At 47.3% G+C, this 22,018-nt stretch overlaps 1 protein-coding gene across 1 annotated transcript in view; it reads left to right on the top strand.

Annotated features, from left to right (window-relative positions):
* Positions 1-22,018, top strand: part of Chaf1a (chromatin assembly factor 1, subunit A (p150)) — a 27,611-nt gene continuing 5,593 nt past the window's right edge. The window contains exons 1-8 of the mRNA NM_013733.3: positions 1-136; positions 3,647-3,697; positions 6,408-7,219; positions 16,006-16,062; positions 17,303-17,505; positions 18,569-18,650; positions 18,843-18,911; positions 21,670-21,896. Coding sequence (NP_038761.1) covers positions 97-136; positions 3,647-3,697; positions 6,408-7,219; positions 16,006-16,062; positions 17,303-17,505; positions 18,569-18,650; positions 18,843-18,911; positions 21,670-21,896 — 1,541 coding nt within the window. The 5' untranslated portion in view covers positions 1-96. The remainder of the gene's footprint in view (positions 137-3,646; positions 3,698-6,407; positions 7,220-16,005; positions 16,063-17,302; positions 17,506-18,568; positions 18,651-18,842; positions 18,912-21,669; positions 21,897-22,018) is intronic.

Genomic DNA, 22,018 nt, shown 5'->3' on the forward strand with positions numbered 1-22,018 from the left:
ACCGGTGGGAGGCGGAGTGTGCAGCCTGGCCGCCCGACTGAAGCCTGAGCCGCCGCCGCCGCCGCCGCCGCCGCCGCCGCCGCCGCCGTCGCGGAGATGTTGGAGGAGCCGGAGGCCGCGACGCGGACAGCCGCGGGTGGGTGAAACTGCCTAAAGGAGCGGATCCAAGCCTAAGTGGCCTCGGGGCGGAGACCAGGAGAAGGGAGGGCTCTTAGGAAACTGAGGCCTCGGGGAGGGGGAAGAGTCAGCTTCGCAAGCTCCCGAAGGCATCTTGTGTCGCCTAAATAGCTGGAGTAAATGGGGAAACCGAGGCCCCGAGTTGGATTTGATGGATCCTGAGTGCTTGTGTCCTCTTGAAATCAATTGGATCTTGTAGCAGCAAGTGGAGAAACTGAGGGCAAGGAGAAGAAAAGTCAGTCGTACAAGTTATTAAGTGCGTTTGTGAATTCCAGAGCAGTTCGGACCTTTGCAATGGGCGGGGAAATTGAGGCCCGTGCTCACTTGAGCTCTGGACACCAGAGTAGCAGCAACTCTGCGGGGCAGGGCTAGTCCAGGAAGGTCGGTTTGGGTGGTTAAAGCATAGCCAGGAACCCTTTCTGGGTCCCGAAAAGGGGCCCTTTGTGAGTGTGGTATGGACCAGTCGGGTACGTGTTAGGAGTCTTTGTAGCATGCGGTAGGCTTCCCGAAATGTGGGGTGCCTATTCCCCGCTAAATTGTATCCCCAGTGTGTGTTGAACGATTGAGGGGCTGGAAAAGACGAGGTCGGTCCTGATAGACTAAGATTTCTCCAATTGAGCACCACTGACTAGACAGCCCTTCTGGGTACATTACACTAGTCTGCAAGCTCGGAGATGAGGGGAATTGGGGATGGCCAATTTCAGGATGGAGAGCCGCATCCTCAATCTCCATCCACTTCTGGGATAACTCTGGCCCCTTTTACAGTTCTGATCATCAAAGATACACACACACACACACACACACACACACACACACACACACACACACACCCTTCACAGCCTGGTATTCCAGGAAGGCTGGAGCTGTTGTTCTGACTGGCTTGAGAATTTTATGTGGGCATTAATAGTCGTACAATTCCTGGACTCTCATGGAGCATTGTTTTTATTTAACCAAGGTGGAACGTTTAAAACCGACACTATTGCTCTGGCAATAAAGACCAGTTTGGTGTAGCAGTTCATACCTGCAGTTCAGCATCCTAGAAGCTGAGGCAGGAGGATGATGAATTTCAGGTTGATCTGGCCTCTGACCACCTGAATTGTATCCTGGGAAGAAGAGAATCAATTCCACAAGCCTGTATCCAATAAATTAATTAAAGTGGAATAAAACTTTTAAAGAAAAAAGTGTCCTTCGGGGGGGGGTGGCTTTTTTTTTTAAAATAGAAAATTGAGGTGATGTTACCTTCCATTCAAATGAGAAGAAGGGAGAGTGTTCTGGGGGTCCGAGTCTCTAAGTTGGTGTGCCTGGGCTGTTTCTACTCTGGATAGCTGAGGTTGTAGGAAAGCTTAAGTCTGAATTGCATGCAACATTAGCAAAATGTATGGGAATTCACCCCAAATTACTGATGGAGTTTCTATGCACCCAAGGCATTTACCTATGGCAGGTTCTCATCTGGGTGTGGTGGCACACACCTTTAATCCCAGCAGCACTCAGAGGCAGATGCAAGTGGATCTCTGAGTTTGAGGCCGGCCTGATCTACATAGCAAGTTCAAGACAATCAAGACTATGTAGAGAGTCTCAAAACAAACAAAAAGACAGGCTCTATTTATGGTCTAATATACATGGGTTTTAATGTGCTTACTTATTCTTGCGACTTTAAATTCATTTTAGTGGGAGATAATCTCTTTCATGAGGTCTTTAATTTGTTTCTTTTTTGTAGTTATTAGTTTTAGACCAGGTCCCCATGTAGCCCAGGCAAGCCTCTAACTCCAAGTGTTAACATGCCCTAGTTTATGCAAGGCTAGGATGGAACTTAGACACTCCTACATGTTAGGTCAGCATGCTACCCATTGAGCCCAACCCCAGGTTCTTTATTGTGTCTTGACATGAGTACAGATTCTGCAACGAAATTTATTCATTTCATCTATTTAAGAGTAGGATACCTTCACTTAAAAAAATTGGTTTTGTTTACTTAAAGATTTATTTCTTGTTATGTGTCTGTGTATGTCTATGCACATGAGCTAGGTGCCCATGGAAGCCAGAGAGGGCACTGGATCCCTTGGTGCTAGACTTTCGGTGGTTGGTTATGAACTGTTGGATCTGGGATCAGAACAGCAAGTGCTTTTAGTTTCTGATCCATTTGTCCAGTCACACTCACTGTGTCTGTGTGAATCAGTTCTTCCCTTCCCCCATGTGGGTCCTGAGGATTGAGCTTTAGAGTCAGGAGGCTTGGAAAGTCCCCCTCCCTACTCACTGAACCATCTTGTCAGCCCTCACTTGACTTTTGGGACATTTTTGGACAGTTGAGCCTTAACTGACCTAGAAGAAGGGCCATAATGCAAGTTTCTGAGTGAGGGACTCAGGAGGGACTGAGTCTAGGGTAGTGTTGCTCAGTGTTGACATTTTGAGCCAAATAATTTTTTGTTGTGGGACTGACTTGTTCATTGTAGATTGTTTATAGGGAGTGCCTGTATAGTAACTGAAAGTGAGTAGCATCCCCAAACCTTCCCCAGCCATGAAGACTGCCTCTGGGGGCTCAGAATGGGGCATAAGGGTCAGGGTACTTGCTGTTAAGTCTGACCACTTGGGCTCTGCCATTAGAACCTACAAGTAGACCAACAGGACTGACTCCTGCAAGTTGATATGTTCTGTGACACTCCATGTGGCAATGTGGACTGGCAGGTGCACACACAGCAAATATAAAAACATAAAACTGCTGGGGCTGGAGAGATGGCTCAGCAGTTAAGAACACTGACTGCTATTCTAGAGGTCCTGAGTTTACTTCCCAGCAACCACATGGCAGCTCACAACCATCTGTAATGGGATCTAATGCTCTCTTCTGGTGCGTCTGAAGACAGCTACAGTGTACTCATATATATTAAATAAGTTAATTAAAAAAAAAAAGTAAAACTGCAGAGAAGGAGAGAGGCTCAGCGGTTAAGGACACTCATTACTCTTACAGAGGACCAGAGTTCCCATCCAAGCACCTACATCCAGTGCCTCAGAACTGCCTATAGCTCCAGATCCAGGGGAACTGATAGATACCATGCACACAAACACATGTATACACGTAAATAAAAATACACTGTGGCTGGGCATGGTGGTAGGTATGTGTCTTCATTCCCAGCATTTGAGAGGCAGGGGCAAGTAGACCTTTGTAAGTTCCAGGTCATCCCAATTACATACTAAGACCCCCATATACAAACAAACTAAGTAATGATTTTTTTAAGTCTAAAAGCAGGCTGTGATACTTTGTGCCTGGGATGTTAGCATTTGGGAGGCAGAGTCAGGATTGCCATGAGTTTTTCTAGGTCAGCCTGTGCTGCATAGTTCAACCCTGTCTCAAGCAAAGAGGCGGTTCAAGTGGACCAGACAGCGCCGCAGGAGCCTGCTTGTGTTTGGCTGTTGTAGACTTTAGCTGGCCAATGACCCTTACCCTTAGTAACTTCTGCTTTTCTGTCTTTACCTACAGCCGTGGATTGCAAAGACAGACCCGGGTTCCCAGTGAAGAGGTTAATACAAGGTAACTTAAGTTCTAAACCTGGTTCCTAAGTTGTTTCCATTGGCTTCTGTGGGGTCCTTAGTGGCCTGTGAGGGGCTGAGTGGAGGGCAGTAGTTTCTCCCTTCAGGCTGGATAGTCTCTCTCTCAAGTATCGGCCACTAAGCATTGGAGGTCTCTGGTGTTTGTTATATCTTGTCTCTTCTTCGGTTTTGGTGCTGTGAATCCAGCCCAGGGCCTTATAGGACAGCCAAGCCCTGCACCACTGAGCTGTGACTATCCGGACTTTTCTTACACGTGTGAGTCTGGTGAGCCTGCATAAACATGGGGCTCACTATGAGTGTGAAATTGAATTATGTTCCATGGATGCTGTATGTACATGAGCTGAGGGCAGTTGTCTTGTTTCCATTTGCGAATTTTTATTTTTTAGTGATAACTAGTGTGCGCATTTTTAAGAGAAAATTCAAAAAGAAAGAAAGAAAGAATGAAAGTTCATTACATGTTTATTTACTATGTATCCTTAACTGGTCTAGAACTCAGAGATCCACCTGCCTCTGTATCCTGTTCGCTGGGATTAGAGGTGTTTGCCACCATGCTTCCAGTTTTAATTTGGAGACAGGGGTTGTTGTTTGGTTGGTTGGTTGGGTTTTGGTGGTAGTGGTGGTGGTGGTGGTTTTTTGAGACAGGATTTCTCTGTAGCCCTGACAGTCCTAAAGCTTACTCTGTGAACCAGACTGACCTTCAACTCACAGATCTTACCTACCTCCGTCTCACCACTCACTGCCCTGCCAGTTTTAATTTTTTTAATGATTTGTTTATATTGTTTTACCTTCATGTATCTTAATGGGCCACATGCATGCAGTGGCATTGTACCCACTGCAGGTGGAAAATACTTGTTACACCACCAAGTGGGTACTGGGGACTGAACTCTTGGGTCTTCTATAAGAGCAACAAGTGTTCTAACCACTGAGCTGTTTCTAGCTCCTATTTTATATACTTTTTAAAAATATCCATTAAACTTGTAAAAATGGTGTGTGTGTTTCTGGTGCTTATGTGCATTACTTGTTTGCAGGGCCCTGGGGGCCATGGGGTGTCAGATTCCCTGAAACAGGATTTATAGGCAGCTGTGAGCAACCAGATGTGATGGGAATGCACCTTGGGTCCTTTGCAAGAGCAAGAAGTGCTCTTAATCCTTGAGTCACCTCTCTAGTTGCTTTATTTTTCATCTTTGAGACAGGGCCTTACTTTTTTTAGCCCACCTTATATATTAGCTTCAATGTCCATACTGGACCTTCACATCTTCCTGCTTCAGTTGTAATCACAAAAGCATAGCTTCTCTAGAAGCCCCTCTTCAACCCTGGGATTGAAATTGTGTGTCCTGCAGAGGAACTAGGAGGGAAAGCTGCACCCTGGGCAGGATTCCCAACTCACCGTTTGATTTGTGTACAAATAAGTTAAATGGTGATTCATTTTTTGTGTCTACATGTATCTTTGTATGCATTCTGTGATTTACCTGTGGCAATCAGAAGATAGTTGTCTTCCGGTTTTTATTGCTGTCAAAAGACACCATGACAGCATTTAATTGGGGCTGGCTTACAGGTTCAGAGGTTCAGTCCATTATCATCAAGGCGGGAGCATGGTAGCATCCAGGCAGACATGGTGCAGGTGGAGCTGAGAATTCTACATCTTCATCTAAAGGCTACTAGTGGAAGACTTCCAAACAGCTATCCCATACCCACAGTGATACACCTACTGCAACAATAGTGCCACTCCCTGGCCAAGATAGACAAACCACCACAATAGCCTTCTTCCCCCATGAGGGTCCTTTCTATCAGGTTTGGCAGCAAGTGCCTTTATTCACTGAACCATCTCGCCAACCCCTTGGTGTCTCTGTTCTGGGGAGATATGCCCTGTAACCCTGCATGCTGTCTCTGTGACACCCTGGCTTCTTCCCAGTAGGTGCCGGTAGCTGCCTCCAAGTTGAGGCATTTAGACAGGCACTGCCTATGTGGGGCAGGACCTAAGTGGAGAGTGCTGCTGGGCAGTGCATGTATATCTCTTATTCCCCAACATTCACAAGCCATGTTCATACCCTTGTCTCCAGGCAGTGGGATTGTGCCAAGGATCAAGGCTCCTATCTCAGAGCCTAGCCAACCACCTGACTTACCTCAAGCAGCCCTCCCCATTCAGGACACCATGGCCAGGCTGGCTTTGGTGGAAAGTATCTCTGGGCAAGGTTTGGGGAAAGGGTTGGTTTGGTTTTTAGATTATGAAGAATTAACCAATGGCACTTTGGCATTTAAATGCATGGGATAGGCCCGTGAGGTCTGGTGAAAGTGCTGTGAATCCTCAGTGCCTGAGTTTGATTCCCCTGCCCCTACTACCCCTTTAGTTTTCTGAGTGTGGGTGTTTTATTTGTGTGTATGTCAGTACATCATGTGCATGTCTGGTGTCCTTAGAGGTCAGAAGAGGGTATCAGGTCCCCTGAAACTGGAGTAACAGCTGTTTGTGAACTATCATGTGGGTGCTGGGAACTGAACTCAAGAGTTCTCTGCAAGAGTAACCAGTGCTCTTGACTGCTGAACCATCTCTCCAGCCTCCAGCAGCTCCATTATTACTTGAAATTTTTATCCCAATCCCCAATAGGACCAGTAATGCCCAGATACTTAGAATTTGTGGATGGGTGACAGTCTCCCTTTGCTGTCACTAAAGATGCTGCTTCTCTTTATTTCAGCCCGCTTGCCCTTCAAACGCCTGAACCTTGTTCCCAAGGAGAAAGTTGAGGAAGACACATCACCAAAAGCAGCTGTGGAAAGCAAAGTCCCGGATCTACAATTGTCTTTGGGCACTTTTGAAAGCCAGTGTCACACAGGCTCTCACGTAGGCTTGAGTACAAAGTTGGTCGGTGGCCAGGGCCCCATTGATAGCTTCTTGAGGGCAACAATCAAGCCAGTACCGAGTGTGGTCATTATCGACCTGACGGAGAACTGCAGTGACATTCCAGACAGCCCTGAGGGCCACAGTGAACTAAGTCCTGACACTGCTGGTGTGGTCACCACAGTGGAAGGAGCTGCCAAGCAGCAGGAGCACTCTGCAGCAGAGCTGTGTCTCCTAGAGACCCCTTCAGACATCACTTGTCACATGGAAGAGGAGCCTGGGAGTCCAGGAGACCCAAAGAGGACGGGTGACTGTCAGGCTGGTTCACTACAGAGCTGTCCGGAGCTGACCCCAGGTTCTAGGACATGCCCCACCAAGGAGTTATCAAGCTGGAGCAAGGCAGGGGATCTCCTATTTATAGAGAAAGTGCCTGTGGTGGTGCTAGAGGACATCCTGGCCACTAAGCCCTCCATTGCCTCTCTTCCCATGATGTCCCTGGATAGGAGTGTCACTTCAGAGAGTGAAATACTGGAGTCCTGCCCCGAGGATGACTCCATACTGAGCCACTCCTCCACCAACTCCTCTTCTCCAACCAGCTCTCCTGAGGGACCATCCACACCCCCAGAACATCGGGGTGGGAGAAGCTCCCCCTCCACCCCAGCCTGCAGAGTGAGTACCCACCCTCCTGAATCCCGGGCACTGACGGCCTGGAGACTTGCCCTTCCCCCCGGATTACCGTGTGGTCAGTGACCCAGGAAGCAGGGTCTCTCCCCAGGTAGAGCCATAGTTTGGAACACTAGGCTCCATCCCAGGTACCTCAGAAACCTATTATCTGGGAAGGGAGAGACAGGAGGATCCACAAGTCAGGGTGATTTCAGTTACATAGTGAATTTGAGGCCAGCCTAGACTGCATGAGACCTTGTCTCAACCCAACCAAAAAACTACTATATGTAATCACGGTGTTTGGGAGGCTGAGGCAGGAGGATCTTGCATTCACTCAAGGCCAGCCTGGGCCATATAGGAAGACTTAGAAAACTGAGGAAAGGTGTCTGGGGCTATGACTCAACAGTAAAGTGCCTAACATGTGTGAGGCCCTGGGTTCAATCATGAGATGGTGGACCTGGCTGTGAGTTACTCCACACATCTTTTGACACCTGATTAGTAGTGACCTTAGTCTGGCCATGTTGATTGGAGAGGGATGTGAGCTCTGCTGGGTTCTGATTGTCAGTTTAGGCTGCATCCAGAAAGGTACCCCAGGGCAGTCTGTGCAACCAGCTGGCTTGTGGCAACATACCACTCATCTTTAAATATCATATTGAGGATTGGGGTATATCCATGTGGGGAGCACCTACCTATCAAATCAAGTCTCACCTCCGCACCAGAAATAAGCAAACAAACATCAAATTAATTAATTAGTAGATAAATAAATAAAGAGAAGTGGGGAAACGGCAAGTGTTGTAAAGCTCAGCTTTGAAGACAAGGGGAAAATGAGCCTGGTCACAGCATGAAGGGCCCCATTGTGAGACCTGGGAAGCCAGGGCCTTAATCACACCTCAGCACCTCTTGTCCCAAATGCTCAGAAACATTGTTTTTTGTTTTTTTTGTTTTTTTTTTGGCTTTTTCGAGACAGGGTTTCTCTGTATAGCCCTGGCTGTCCTGGAACTCACTCTGTAGACCAAGCTGGCCTCGAACTCAGAAATCCGCCTGCCTCTGCCTCCCAAGTGCTGGGATTAAAGGCGTGCGCCACCACCGCCCGGCGCTCAGGAGCATTGGTTGTGGCTTTTTAAAATATTTGCCTGTAGTTCCTTTTCTAGGATGGAGTAACATGAAAATAAGCCCCTTCCATGATAGCATGTTCATTGTTCACATCTTGTTTATGCGGCTGTTCTTTTGGGAGGGGGGATTAGAATTATTTATTTTACGTATATATGAGTATGCTGTGGCTGTTTTCAGACACACCAGAAGAGAGCATTCAATCCCATTATTGATGGTTGTGATGAGATTGCTAGGGCTTGAACTCAGGACTTCTGGAAGAACACTTAGTGGTTTTAATTGCTGAACCATCTCTCCAGGCCTATGCAGCTGTTTTTAGGAGACAGTCTCAGCAGACTTCCTGATCTTGTGGCTCTTATAGTCTTCCACCCACTTACTCTTCTGCCATGTTCCCTGAAACATAGATGTAGGAATTGGGCTGTAGATATATCCGTGCTGATAGACTCCCCAAGATCTGATAACGTCTTCGTTGTGACCAGTTTTATTTGCTCTAAGAATTGGCATCTTTAAGGGACGGTATCTGGTATCTGTATATACCCAGGAAAGGTGGCTTGTACACAGAGACTTGGCATTTGGGCATCTGGAGCTAGGCTTGTGGGTTTCCAGGTGGAGCAGGGTTGCCTACTCTTGTTTCTACATCTGCTGAGTCTACTTCATGCTCCTACATGTGCAGGACAGAGACCATCTACTGGCCATGATCCCTGTAGGAGGATGCCTCTCCCATTCCTAGGAGCCATCCTTCCTCAGTGGCTCCTCAGCTATGGTGGACATTCACGAGTGTACCCCATCTGTGCTGGAGTTTTGTGTGATTTGATCTGTGCAGGTCTTAAGGATGCAATCACAGCTACCATGAGTGCATATGTGTGACAATTTTGTCATATCAGGAAAGCGTAGTTTTACTGCAGATGTCTGCAGATTTGGCTGTCATGGAGGTAACATATATCTCATGCAAGGTCTAGTATACCACTATCTTGAATGTAGATTTTGTGGAGTTTTCTCTTTCTATATCTCAAGAAAGTTGGGAGCTGGTTCATCTGTGGATGTAAAGATAAGAACACAGGGCACTGGAGAGATGCCTCAGACCTGGAGAGTACCTGCTTGCGCTTTCAGAGGACCCAGTTGCAATTCCCAATACACAAACATACATGATGACAGACATGCATGCATACAAAACATGCACATAAGTAAACACGTCTTTAAAAGAGGAACCTGAAGGGACAGCTGTCACCACCAATTAGGACAGCTCCGTTTAAATCTCATGCATGCTTTTGTGTTTGAGGATGCTTCTGGGCTTTTTTGGTTTTTTTGGTTTTACAGGGTTTCTCTGTATAGCCGTGGCTGTCCTGGAACTCACTTTGTAGACCAGGCTGGCCTTGAACTCAAAAATCCGCCTGCCTCTGCCTCCCAAGTGCTGGGATTAAAGGCATACGCCACCACTGCCCGGTGGTATCAGGCCTTTTTAGTGTTATTTATCCTGCCACATTCTCCTGCCCCTCCATTCTAGCCCCACCCCATTTGACCCTTCTCATCTTAATCTTTTATCCCTTCCCTTGAGATGATCCTTACTGTAAGGCTCCCTACTGCTTTCCTGCCTTGTGTGGATGGAGACTCACACATGCACAGATGGGAGAACATGGTGGCATTCATCTTTCTGGATCTGGGTTTCCTCCACCAGGAGAAGTTTCCAACTGCTCCATTTTCCTGCAAATTTTTTTCTTGGTTTTTCCCCTGGTTCTAGAACTCAGAGATCCAATCACCTGTCTCAGCATCATAATTTCATTTTTCTTAGCAGCTGAGTAATACTCCACTGTGTTGGTGAACAGCTAAGCTGATCCCATTTCCTTCTGGTATCCAAACCCAGAGCGCAGCTGGATGGCAGCAGAGCTGAACATCAGGTGTTCGAGGCCTCAGGTGGGTGGGAACACCTCAGCCACTTGCTGTGGCCTCAACCATCCTTCTCAAGAGGCCTATTAGCCTTTTTCCATATAACACTTTGTTTGTTTGTTTGTAGTGGGGTTTTTTGGGTTTTGTTTTTGTTTTTTTGTGTTTTGTGTGTGTGTGTGTGTTTTTTTTTTTTTTTTTTTTTTTTTGGTTTTCGAGACAGGGTTTCTCTGCATAATCCTGGCTCATGGCTGTCCTGGAACTCACTCTGTAGACCATGCTGGCCTCGAACTCAGAAATCCGCCTGCCTCTGCCTCCCAAGTGCTGAGATTAAAGCCGTGCGTCACCATCACCTGGCTAAGTTTTTTTAAAAGATTTATTTATTATGTACAGTGTTCTGCCTGCATGTATGCCTGCATACCAGAAGAGAGTGCCAGATCTTATTACAGATGGTTGTGAGACACCAAGTGGTTGCTGGGAATTGAACTCAGGACCTCTGACAGAGCAGTCAGTGCTCTCACCCTTTGAGCCAGCCTCTATACTTAAATTTTTTAAAAATGTATTGTATATGCCTGTACATGCACATGTACAATGTGTGCAGAAATTAGAGGACAGAGTCCAAGAAATAAATCTCTTGATTAAACTGATGTCAGGCTTGGTTACAAGCACTTTGACCTCCTGAACTATCTCCTTGGCCCTGTTTTATTATTTATTTTTGTTATATAAACCTATCTTCCCTTGATCTCTGTGGCCTAGGTGCTGGGATTTCTGCTCATCGTGACAGGGCACAATTACATCATCTGGCATCTCTGGATCAGGGAAGGGTTCTTAGTATAAATTTTCTCACCACTGACAAAGGTCAAGTTTGTGTGCTGAGAGACCTGTCACTCAGCCTCGTGTCTGGCAACACAGGGTGTCATTGCTTTTGGGATAGTACTTACTGGTGCAGCCACATTCCTGCGTCTTTCCCTTTGTGCCATGTAAACCCTGGCTGCCGGGATGTGTTCAGTCCTGCACCGTGCAAGTTCCCCATATTTACATTGCATTCAGCAAAGCCTGGGTCAAAACTACTCTGAAGCTAAGTATATGCCTTTTATCCTGGTCTTTTGGAGGTTGAGGCAGGAGGATTGAAAGTTCAAGGCCAAGACTGGGCAACAGAAAGACCTTGGCTCCAAGCACCAAAGCCCGGGAAATTTCCAGAAGAAAACTTGCATCTGTTGTGAACATATTCAGACAGCTTTCCTCATCATTCTGCCCAGGGCAAGCTAGTGGTGCACATAGTGTTGTTTGTCCACAGGAAGCACGTTAGGGTCTTTTGAATCCAAGACTCAAGCCCAGCATGGGAGGCACAGGTGGTCCTACCTCACACAAATACTTGAGGGCTGGGCTTGCCCAGTTCAAGAAGCCCTGGTGGGTTTCATCCCAGCACCACAGAAATCAGGCTTGATGGTGCTCGCCTGTCAGCAGGGGCATTAGAAGTTAAGTAAGGGCCAGTCTAAGCCACATGAGACCCTGTCTGAAAACAACAGTCCACAGTAGCAGTATCTCTCTATATACAATCCCAGTGTCCCCTCAGTATACTTGAAGTCCTCCTCTGTGCATGTTTCTTTCTATCTAGATAGAATCTTTTTATTTTTTATTTTTTGGTTTTCCAAGACAGGGTTTCTCTGTGTAGCCCTGGCTGTCCTGGAACTCACTCTGTAGACCAGGCTGGCCTCAAACTCAGAAATCCACCTGCCTCTGCCTCCCAAGTGCTGGGATTGAAGGCATGTGCCACAACTGTCCAGCTTGAAAATATTTTTGACTGTGTAGCCCAGACTACAGTGGCAGTTTTGGGCCCTCTTGTCTCTGCATTTGAGAGGTCCCACAGTTTTCACAGAAGAACTTAGTGTGCCTCAGTTGCTTGGTGTCCTGGGCTCCCGCTAGAGAAGCCTTTGTAGAGGATACAGCTCCTATGTGCCTATGTGTTTGTTTGGTTTGGTTTGGTTTGGTTTGGTTTGGTTTTTCGAGACAGGGTTTCTCTGTTACCTTGGATGTCCTGGAACTCACTCTGTAAATCAGGCTGGCCTCGAACTCAGAAATCTGCCTGCCTCTGCCTCCCATGTGCTGGGATTAAAGGCATGGGCCACCACTGCCGGGGCCTTTTTTTTTTTTTTTTAAGATTTATTTATTTATTATATGTAAGTACACTGTAGCTGTCTTCAGACACTCCAGAAGAGGGTGCCAGATCTGATGGATGTGAACCACCATGTGGTTGCTGGGATTTGAACTCAGGACCTTCTGAAGATCAGTCAGTGCTCTTAACCCCTGAGCCATCTCTCCAGCCCCTCTATGTGTTCTATACCTTCAGATCCCTGCCCCATCACCTTGGGTAGAACTAACAAGTCACAAGTCAGCCTTGCCTGTCTCTTTTTTTTTTTTTTTTTTTTTTCTTTTTGGTTTTTCGAGACAGGGTTTCTCTGTGTAGCCCTGGCTGACCTGGAACTCACTTTGTACACCAGACTGGCCTCAATCTCAGAAATCCGCCTGCCTCTGCCTCTTGAGTGCTGGGATTAAAGGCGTGCACCACCATGCCTGGCACCTTGCCTATCTCTTGACAACATCTCTCTGTAACCCTGATTAGCCTCAAACTCAACAGAGATCTGAAAAGCTTGTTGATAATGCCTGGCACTATGGTGATGTGGTCATCTCACACTCATTGAGGACAGAGAATAGCATATGGCCATCTGTGGGTCTGCAGGCAGGGCCTGGCCTTCCCGTGTCCCTATAGCCAATGTTATGTCACACTGCCCCTGCCTTGGTCTTTTCAACTAAGACTTAGCTGCCTGAGTTGTCCAACATTGAGCTTCTCTCCAAATCTAAAAGAAACTTGCAGAGCTATTTCTACCCTTCTTGTTGTGTATATAAACTAGAACCTTGCATGTGCAAGGCTAGCACCATACTATGAGCCAGGCACCTAGCCCCTAGTTGGTACTTTAGGGAGTCTCCACTAAGTTGAAATCCTACAGAAGGGCCGGGACTACAGGCCCGGTTCATGGGCCCAGCCAGGGTGACCTGCTACGTCCTAAAAAGCAGAGGACAGATAAGGGACTCAGTCCTGATGGCATGCCTGGCACGTACAGGCCTGGGGTTCAGCTCTAGCACCACAAAAATCTCAGGCTCATTTGAACCAGGAAGGGCTTCATTTGGACTTGTATAACAGACTGTAAAGGGCCCAGCCTGGGAACACAGTTGGGTGAGATTGGGAGGAGCTAGCTCCTTGTTGAGTCGGGGCCCACTGCTCTTCACCCTCTAGCCCAGCACTTGCCATCTGCTAGCTTCTCTCTGCTTACAGGCATTCTTAGCTGTGCCCTACTTACCCAAGTAAGGCCTTTGCCATCTTTATTTGTAACCTTTGGGTTGTTGGTTGGAAAAGACTGAGGTTTTTGGTTTTACGTCAATGTTTCTGCTTTATCTCAACACAGAAGGAGAGATTCTAGGTGGGCTCTACCTCACCTGGGGATTCCAGGGGGGCTTTCATCCCTAAACATGCCCCCCCCCCCAGTCCCTCACTCGGGGAGGGGAAGTCTAGACAGAGGCTCTACCTCTAAATTATATAATTGTTAACAAACAATCTTTGTGGGTTAGTTCCTCTGTAAGAGTGGAAGCCAGAAGACACTCTTGATTATTGGTCTGTAGGCGTTGTGCACCCTTTTTGGGGGCCAGAGCACAGGGTTTCACTTGTGTCTTCCTGGCTGGCCTGGATCTTGCTATATAGACCAGGCTGCCTGCCTCTGCCTTCCCAGTGCTGAGACTAAAGGCATGGTCACCACATTGGGCTTCTTGTTCTCCTTTTTATGGTTGTGTCTGCTAGTGTCCAGCTTGACATTAAAGGGTCCCAAGGAAGGCAACGAAGGGTATAGAGTCAGTAATCAGGGCCAAAGCTTTTTCATCTTTGGCAATTTTTCTATTTATAACTATTTGCTATTCTAAGGCTAAAAGCCATTGGCTTCTGGTAATTAATTCCTGCTGTCAGCAACCTGGGATTAAGAAGAAAAAGGCTTAATTGCTAGGGATCTTTTCTCTCTGGCTCAAGGACCTCTCTGCTGGCCAAGCCTGGAACTTGCTAACTCTTTGTGAACCAGAAAGAGAAGAAAAGAAAGAAAACCTTATACATAAACAACATGCATAGGCACATAGTCTGGTCAGGCCCAAACACTCATCCACTCCACAAGTGTTCATGCACATTTACATACATTTACATATAGACATGCACATTTACATACATATACCTATAGACACATGCATATATGCATTTGGTGGATGGAGCAGAGCCCCATTTTATTTCTTCTCTCTGGTCTTTTTATGCCTTAGGCAAAAGTTCTTTGGAGAATTACCTCATAGATAAAATGTTACTTTACAAAAGGGCAGTTACAGAAGGATGTTGATCATAAGTTCAAAGCATTGTTTCAATGTATGAGCTCAGTATAAGTTCAAAGCCACAGTTTCACATGGCCATGCCTTATCACAGTGCACACCTGTGGCTTCATCTGTGGACCTGACTTAGAATGAATTTTTTTTCTTAATCACAAATCTGTCCCAAGCCTATTTATTTTTTTAGTGTAATTTTGAAAACTGATTGTATTCCTTATTATGTAGCCTGTAGCCTTTACTAATTATCCTATGATGAAGGCACATTCTATTCTATTCTATTCTCTCTCTTTTTTTTTTTTTTTTTTTTTTTTTTTGGTTTTTCAAGACAGGGTTTCTCTGTGTAGCCCTGGCTGTCCTGGAAATCACTTTGTAGACCAGGCTGGCCTTGAACTCAGAAATCCGCCTGCCTCTGCCTCCCAAGTGCTGGGATTAAAGGTGTGCGCCACCACGCCTGGCTTTTTTTTTTTTTTTTTTTAATCTTTATTTTTTTATTTTTATGTATGTGAGTACACTATAGCTGCCATCAGTCACACCAGAAGAGGACATCAGGTCCATTACAGATGGTTGTGAGCCACCATGTGGTTTCTGGGGATTGAACTCAGGACCTCTGAGAGAGCAGTCATTGCTCTTAACTGCTGAGCCATCTCTCTAGCCCCCACATTCCATTCTTGATTCTAACTTTAGTACATCTTTTTGGCAAAACGACTAAAACCATCTTCTAAAACTTTCTTCCTAAAATTATTTGAATCAGGTCAGGAGTTCTATAAAGTCATTAATTCATCTAAACAACATTAATGTATGGAAGTTCATCTTCATGTCGACCTGCAGGAAATTTGTTCAATAGGGTGGGCTGATGCCCAGGAATCATTAGGCTATGTAATAGTGACAGGAAAGGCATATTAGCGACAACGAAGTCTCTGGTGGCCTTGCATTTCATAGTTCACCCATTGCAGGCCATGCAAAACAGTGAGCTATCTCCAGAAAATCTATTTGCATGCCTTTAGCCTTTCCTAGGTGGCTTCTGACGTGTATGTGTGTATATATGTGTATACACACACACACACACACACACACACACCACTTGGGCCTGGGCCAGCTAGTTGAAGTAGCCTGCTAAGCAGGGAGCCCTCAGGGATCCTATCTCCTGGTTCTCAGTACTGGGATTAAAACTGTCTTATCATTACACATGGCTTTTTTTCTGTGTTGGGGCTTAATCGTGTCTTTGTGCTTCAAGATAAATAATCAAGTGCTAAATTGCTAGGCTTCTGCGGGGCTTACAGACTGCACTCACCATGTCCCCTGCAGGCTCCAGATGCTGCTGCCCTTTGTGGAGAGGAGGATGGAGTCCCTGGGGAATGTGATTTAAGCTCTTTTCTCTTTCCTTTCAGGTTGCCAAGAACTTTGTCAAAGGCTCCACAGAGAAGGGCAGGAGCAAACTGCACAGAGTAAGGCCCCTCCCTCCCACCTCTGAACCTCTGCTCCTCTGGGCTGCACTTGTACTGCCATTGCACTAACAGTAGTGGAATACTGGGGTGGGTGAACCCTGTGTCGGTCTCTCCTAGCACAAATGGAGGTAGTGGGAGAGCTTCCTTCAAAGGGGCAGGCATTGAGTTCAAGTTCAGCCAGGGTTACATAGTAAAACCCTATCTCTATCTTTCTTTTCGCGTGTGGGTTTGTTTTGTTTGTTTGTTTGTTTTTTGTTTTTGTTTTCATTTTTTGTTTTTGAGACAGGGTTTCTCTAGAACTGGCTATGCTGCAACTCACTCTATAAACCAGGCTGGCCTTGAACTCAGAGGTTCTCTTGCCTCTGTATCTCAAGTGCTGGGATACAGAGCTGGCGAAACCCTGTCTCTAAATAAATAAAAACCCAAAACCAAACAAAATAGCTTTGCCAGGAAGGGTGTGAATTAGGATCACATGGGAATAGTCCCAGATAGTGCAGAGATGGCAGCTGTGTATGGTTGGCTGTTTGCATTCTGAACATACTGGTCCTCTACAGTGCACCCCAGTCCTGTCTGTTGCATCTGTTTGTGCGAGAGGCTCATTGTGTAGCCCAGTCTGACCTAGGTCTCTCCGGTGATAGGATGGCATGCCTGCACCTCCAAGTGCAGCTCAGGCTGGGTGAGCAGCACATGTGCAAAGTGTAGTGGCCAGACTGTCTCCAGGGCACCTGTCTCCTTAGAAACAACTGGGAACACACAGGTCCCTGCGGTGCAGTCAGTCCTGTGCCTCCTGCTTAGTTCAGAGTAACTATTTTTGCCAGAAAGTAGCACTTGAGAGCTATGGTCTAGTACACGGTTGAAAAATATGCTAGGGTCCCCAGTACCAAGACCTGACACAGGCTTGCTACAGCAGCTGCCCACATCCCCAGGCTCCAAGTGTGGATGTGTGGATAGACCTGCTGGGCTGGAGCTCAGTCTCAGAAGGACCTCTGCTGGACACTGATTGAGTCTAACCCAAGACTCTGCATAGCACTTTCCTGCCAAGCTCCTGCACCTCAGCCCAGTCATCTACCTCAAGGGAAATAAAGTCACACATGTGTGTATGCAAGGAATCTTGAGTCAGCCTTGGCTACATGGAGAACCGTTGTCCTACCATTTGTGTCTTAAGTGCTGGGCTGAACTCTGGGCTCTGTACTTGGCAGTTCTTGAGACCTGTGAGGTGCCTTTGCCACTGTCTTCACAGGATAGAGAACAGCAGAGGGAAGAGAAGGAAAAGCTGAGGGAAGAGATACGACGAGCCAAGGAGGAGGCACGGAAGAAGAAGGAGGAGGAGAAGGAGCTGAAGGAAAAGGAGCGGAGGGAAAAGCGGGAGAAAGATGAGAAGGAGAAGGCGGAGAAGCAGCGGCTAAAGGAGGAAAAACGCAAGGAGCGGCAGGAAGCTCTGGAGTGAGTGGCCAGCCCCTAGAGGCAGTCCGCAGCATGTTCCCTGCTGAGTCCCTTCTGTTCCTCACTCCCTGGAGCCTGGCTGGAGAGGTTTAGTTGGCTTCTGGCCTGTGTTATGTAGGGCTGTGGGCTTTGGCTGCCTGGTGGCTACCAGGCTGATGGGGATTTGATTTTAGATGCTCTGGTCACATCAGGATTTCTTCCTCAGGTTCCTAACTGGGCCCTTGCCTCAGTGGACAGCCACTGTGTCCCTCGAGGTTTTGACTCTGAAAGGTCACAGAAGCTCTGTATCTCATGAGACATTCTCATTTCTATCCAGATAGTACTGCTCAGCTGTTTTTCTATTTTTGGCTTCATTTCATTTGGTTTTCTAAGACAGGGTTTCTCTGTAGCCATAGCCGTCCTGGAACTCATTCTGTTGACTAGGCTGACCTCACACTCAGAGATCAGCCTGCCTCTGTTGGGACTAAAAGCATGTGCCATTACGCCCAGCCAAAAACAAAACAAAACAAAACAAATTCTTCTTCCCTGCAAGTAGATGGTTAAGATTATTAATGGCAAATGATTTCTGAGCGAGTTTGTCATATTGCTGAGGATAGACTTGGGCTTTTGATTCCCCTGTCTCCGTCTTAGTGCTGGGTATTAGCACCGCACATCCGGCTTTTCACATGTTGGGAATGGACAGCAGCGCCTGGTACATGACTAGCCATCAGTCTGCCCACAGAACCCCAACCCATCAAGGGTTTTTTTATCGATGGGCAGATGCAGTACATACCTTTAATCCTCACTCAGGCTAGTGGATTCTGTGAGTTACAGATTAGCTTAGTCTACATAGTGAGACCCTCTCTCAAAATAAGTTTATTATGAGACTTGGGATGCCAATAACATCAGCACTCAGGCAGAGGCAGGAGGCTTCAGGTTGCCTAGCAAGACTGTGTCTAGGAAGCAAAGAAAAATACTTTGAGGCTGTGCATTTTTCTTAGTCCCAGTGCCAGAGCCTTGTCAGAGGTGGGATGTGGGAGGGACTGGCTCCCTGGGCTCACAACTCACTGCTTCTGTCTCCCAGGGCTAAACTGGAGGAGAAGAGGAAGAAGGAGGAAGAGAAGCGGTTACGGGAGGAAGAGAAGCGGTTACGGGAAGAAGAGAAGGTTAGCCTGACCGCACATCTCGTAGTGTTGGGCAGTGGGAGCCTCCCAGAGACTGCATACTCCCTCATATCTCACCTCAGCTGCAGTGTCCGCACTGCTTCCTTGCTGGACGAGTCCCTCATAGGTCAGGGGCAATATTGCCTTCCCAGAATGCCCTGGGTAAGTGCCCGTCTTGTCTCCTCCCCACCATAGCGCATTAAGGCAGAAAAGGCAGAGATCACTCGATTCTTCCAGAAACCGAAGACTCCGCAGGCTCCCAAGGTGAGTGCCGCCTGTTTGCTCTAGGCACAGCTGACTCTGCTGGGTTTTAAATACTGTATGTTTGCCCCCATTCACCCTGTTTTTTGAGAGCATCTCTTAGAGCCTCGTACCTATAAATTGGCTGGCCAGGAAGAGGACTCTGTGTCTGCTCCCATTGCAGTGCCAGAGTTACCCACTGTGCTGGGCTCAGGGTTTTATGTGGTTGCTACCTTGGATGGCAGCATTGTACTAACAACGCATCTCCCTAGCTTTGCTTTAGAACCACTGAATACATTCCTGTCAGATTTTTTGCCTCTAGAAGGCTGTGGAGCCTAGCAAGGCCACTCTGGGAGCTGACCTGTGGCTGCCATGGCAGCCCTAGGCACAGAGAGGCTTGAGAGGCAGTAGAAAGTGGGTGACCTTTCACCCAGCCAGCCCCCTCACTGCCCACTCTCAGGTCTCCTCTCCTGACATACCGTGTGACATCTGTTGCTCAAGCACTGGTCCCACAGTGGCTTTGGCATCTTGGTGTATCTTAGCTCCTGTCCCTGGCTTGTTAGAACCTAGCTAGCATTGGCGGTGTAGGCTGAGCTAGTCTTGAGGTCACCATCCTTCTCCTTCAGCCCCCAAATGCTGCAGTTTCAGGACTGTGCACATGCTAGGGGCTGAGCATGCTCTTAATGTTTTCACACGCTGTGTCATCCTCATCACCTGGCCAGTACGAGGCACAGCATAATGCTGTGCATTCCAATCGAAATTCCCTGAGACTACCTGGAAATGGCCTTGTATGTGGGGAAGGAAAGCTGTGGTGACCCTGGCCAGCTTCACCATGTGGAACTGAGGTGGGAGGTGGCGGCCCCTCCCACCATGTCATGAGTGGCAGCTACTCTTTTACCTCAGCCACCTCAGCCTGTAGGTGAGTGAAGAAATGATGCTCTTATCAGCTCAGTTGAAGCATCCTGTTTCCATTTGTGAGTCTGCTCTGTACCTTCATCAGGTCCCCAGCTAATCAACCTATGAAGCTAGAGGCTCAACATGGCTCCAGCCACTTGGCCTGTGACCAATACCATAGCCAGAGCCAGTGACAAAACCCATTCATCTTCTGGAAACACCGGGGAAGAGCTTGGAGTACCCTGAGGATAGCTCTGCTGTCGCCTACACTGTGTTCTATGGTGTCTTGCCATCTCCTGGGCTTTGTCCCTTCCTGTTCTGCTGGCTGTTTAGGTTTTTGCTTAGAAAGTTCTGTGTCTTTGGCTCTGCAGAATTAGGAAGGGTTGAGGTTTTGAGCTGTGAGATGTGGCATCCAAGCTCAGGTCCTCTGCAAGAGCAACATACTTTTAATCCATAAGGTAAATGGTTACAGAGTGAGTGACTATATAGCACATGTAGAGCTAAGAATGAAATTGAAAGGAGTCAGTTCTTACAATGTGTGGGTTATGGGGATTGAATTCAGGTCATCAGGTTTGGCAGCAAGCACCTTTACCCTGAGATACTTTGTCTTTTTCTTTATTGTTTATTACTGTATCTGTGTATGCTTGGGCAGAGATTTCACGGACAGATTTATCAGAGTTGGGTCATCAGCATTTGACCTACTGAGCCACATTGTCAGCCCTTGTATTTTAGATCTGCATTCTGCCTGGCAGTCTGGCCTATACCTTGGTTAGGAGCACTGGGATTTCAGGTGGTCAGCTGGACTATGACAGTCCTGAATATTCCTAATGCTACAGGAGTTTCTTGGCCCCACAGGACCAGCTGCTACTTCTCTGACTCTGAACTCTGGAAAGCCCAGGGAAAGCTCTGGGATGTACTAGTAAGGTCTGGTTGCCCTCCAAGAGGCCGTGAGGCCAGGCTTGGGTAGCATATTTAGGAGGTCCCAGTCTCTGTGGTATACCCATTAGGGAGACTACCAGCCAAACAGCCAAGCTATGTACAAAGTGCAGCCCTAGTGTACACCAGCATAGCTTTCAGAGAGAAAAACTTAAGAATGCCAACAGGGCATATGGCTGGACACATGCCCTTTTGAGGACTCTTATGTTTGCACTCTTAGAACAAAGGAACTAAGAACTGGCTCTGAGCTCGGCCACATGCTGTCCCTGGGGCCTGAGCTGCTCCTTGTCTGTCTTCTCACTCATCCACCCCAATCATCTAGTCACTCAGCTCACAGAAACTGGCTTTCCACAGCTCAGTGAGTTTAACAAACATTTTAGACGATGTGTGCACTAAAAAGTACGCACATATACATAACAAAATGAATGGAGAGTTTCCTCTTTTATAGATTGTTGTCTTTATTTGTATGGGTGTTTTGTCTGTATGACTATGTACCACATGCATACAGTGCCCACAGAGAACACAAGAGGACTTTGAGTCCTCTGGAAGAACAGCCAGTGCTTTTTTAACTGCTGAGCCATCTCTCCAGGCCCTAAGTAAATAAAAGGTTGTTTTTTGTTTTTTGTTTTTAAAAAGGCAAAAAACCAAAATCTGGAAGATACAAATGTCAGCTCATACCTGTCATCTCAGCAGGCTTAGATGTGTGGATTGTCAGTTTGAGGCCAGCCCAGGCTACACACAAGGCTGGATCTCCACAAGTGAGGTTAAAGCTGCCGAGGTGAAGGTAGCTCTCAAGTGGCTTTGTTTGAAATCCATCCCTATCACTCCAAAGAAGGAAGACTCTGGAGTCTTCCAGCTCCCATGTAGCTCCCTTTGGCCACTATGCAGCAGCGCACCAGGGCTAGCACGGCCTCTCACCTGCCGGTAGTGCATTGAGTTCTTCCTATTGCAGACCCTGGCCGGTTCCTGTGGTAAGTTTGCCCCCTTTGAAATCAAAGAACACATGGTGCTGGCTCCACGGTGCCGAGCTGCCTTGGATCAAGACCTGTGCGATCAGCTGGACCAGCTCCTGCAGCAGCAGAGTGTGGCAAGCACCTTCCTCAGTGACCTAAAAAGCCGGCTGCCCTTGAGATCGGGGCCCACCCGGGTCTGTGGCCATGACACAGACATCATGAACAGGTGAGAGCTGGCATACCAGGCCATTAGAGGCTGGCATGGAGCCCATACTACTCTATGCTGCTGAGTCCAACAGTCACCATTTCCCAGAGTGTCATTTTCTGGTTACATGTCATAGGACTGTG

This window comes from Mus musculus, chromosome 17 (assembly GCF_000001635.26).
Source record: "Mus musculus strain C57BL/6J chromosome 17, GRCm38.p6 C57BL/6J".
NCBI classification, from domain to species: Eukaryota; Metazoa; Chordata; class Mammalia; order Rodentia; family Muridae; genus Mus; species Mus musculus.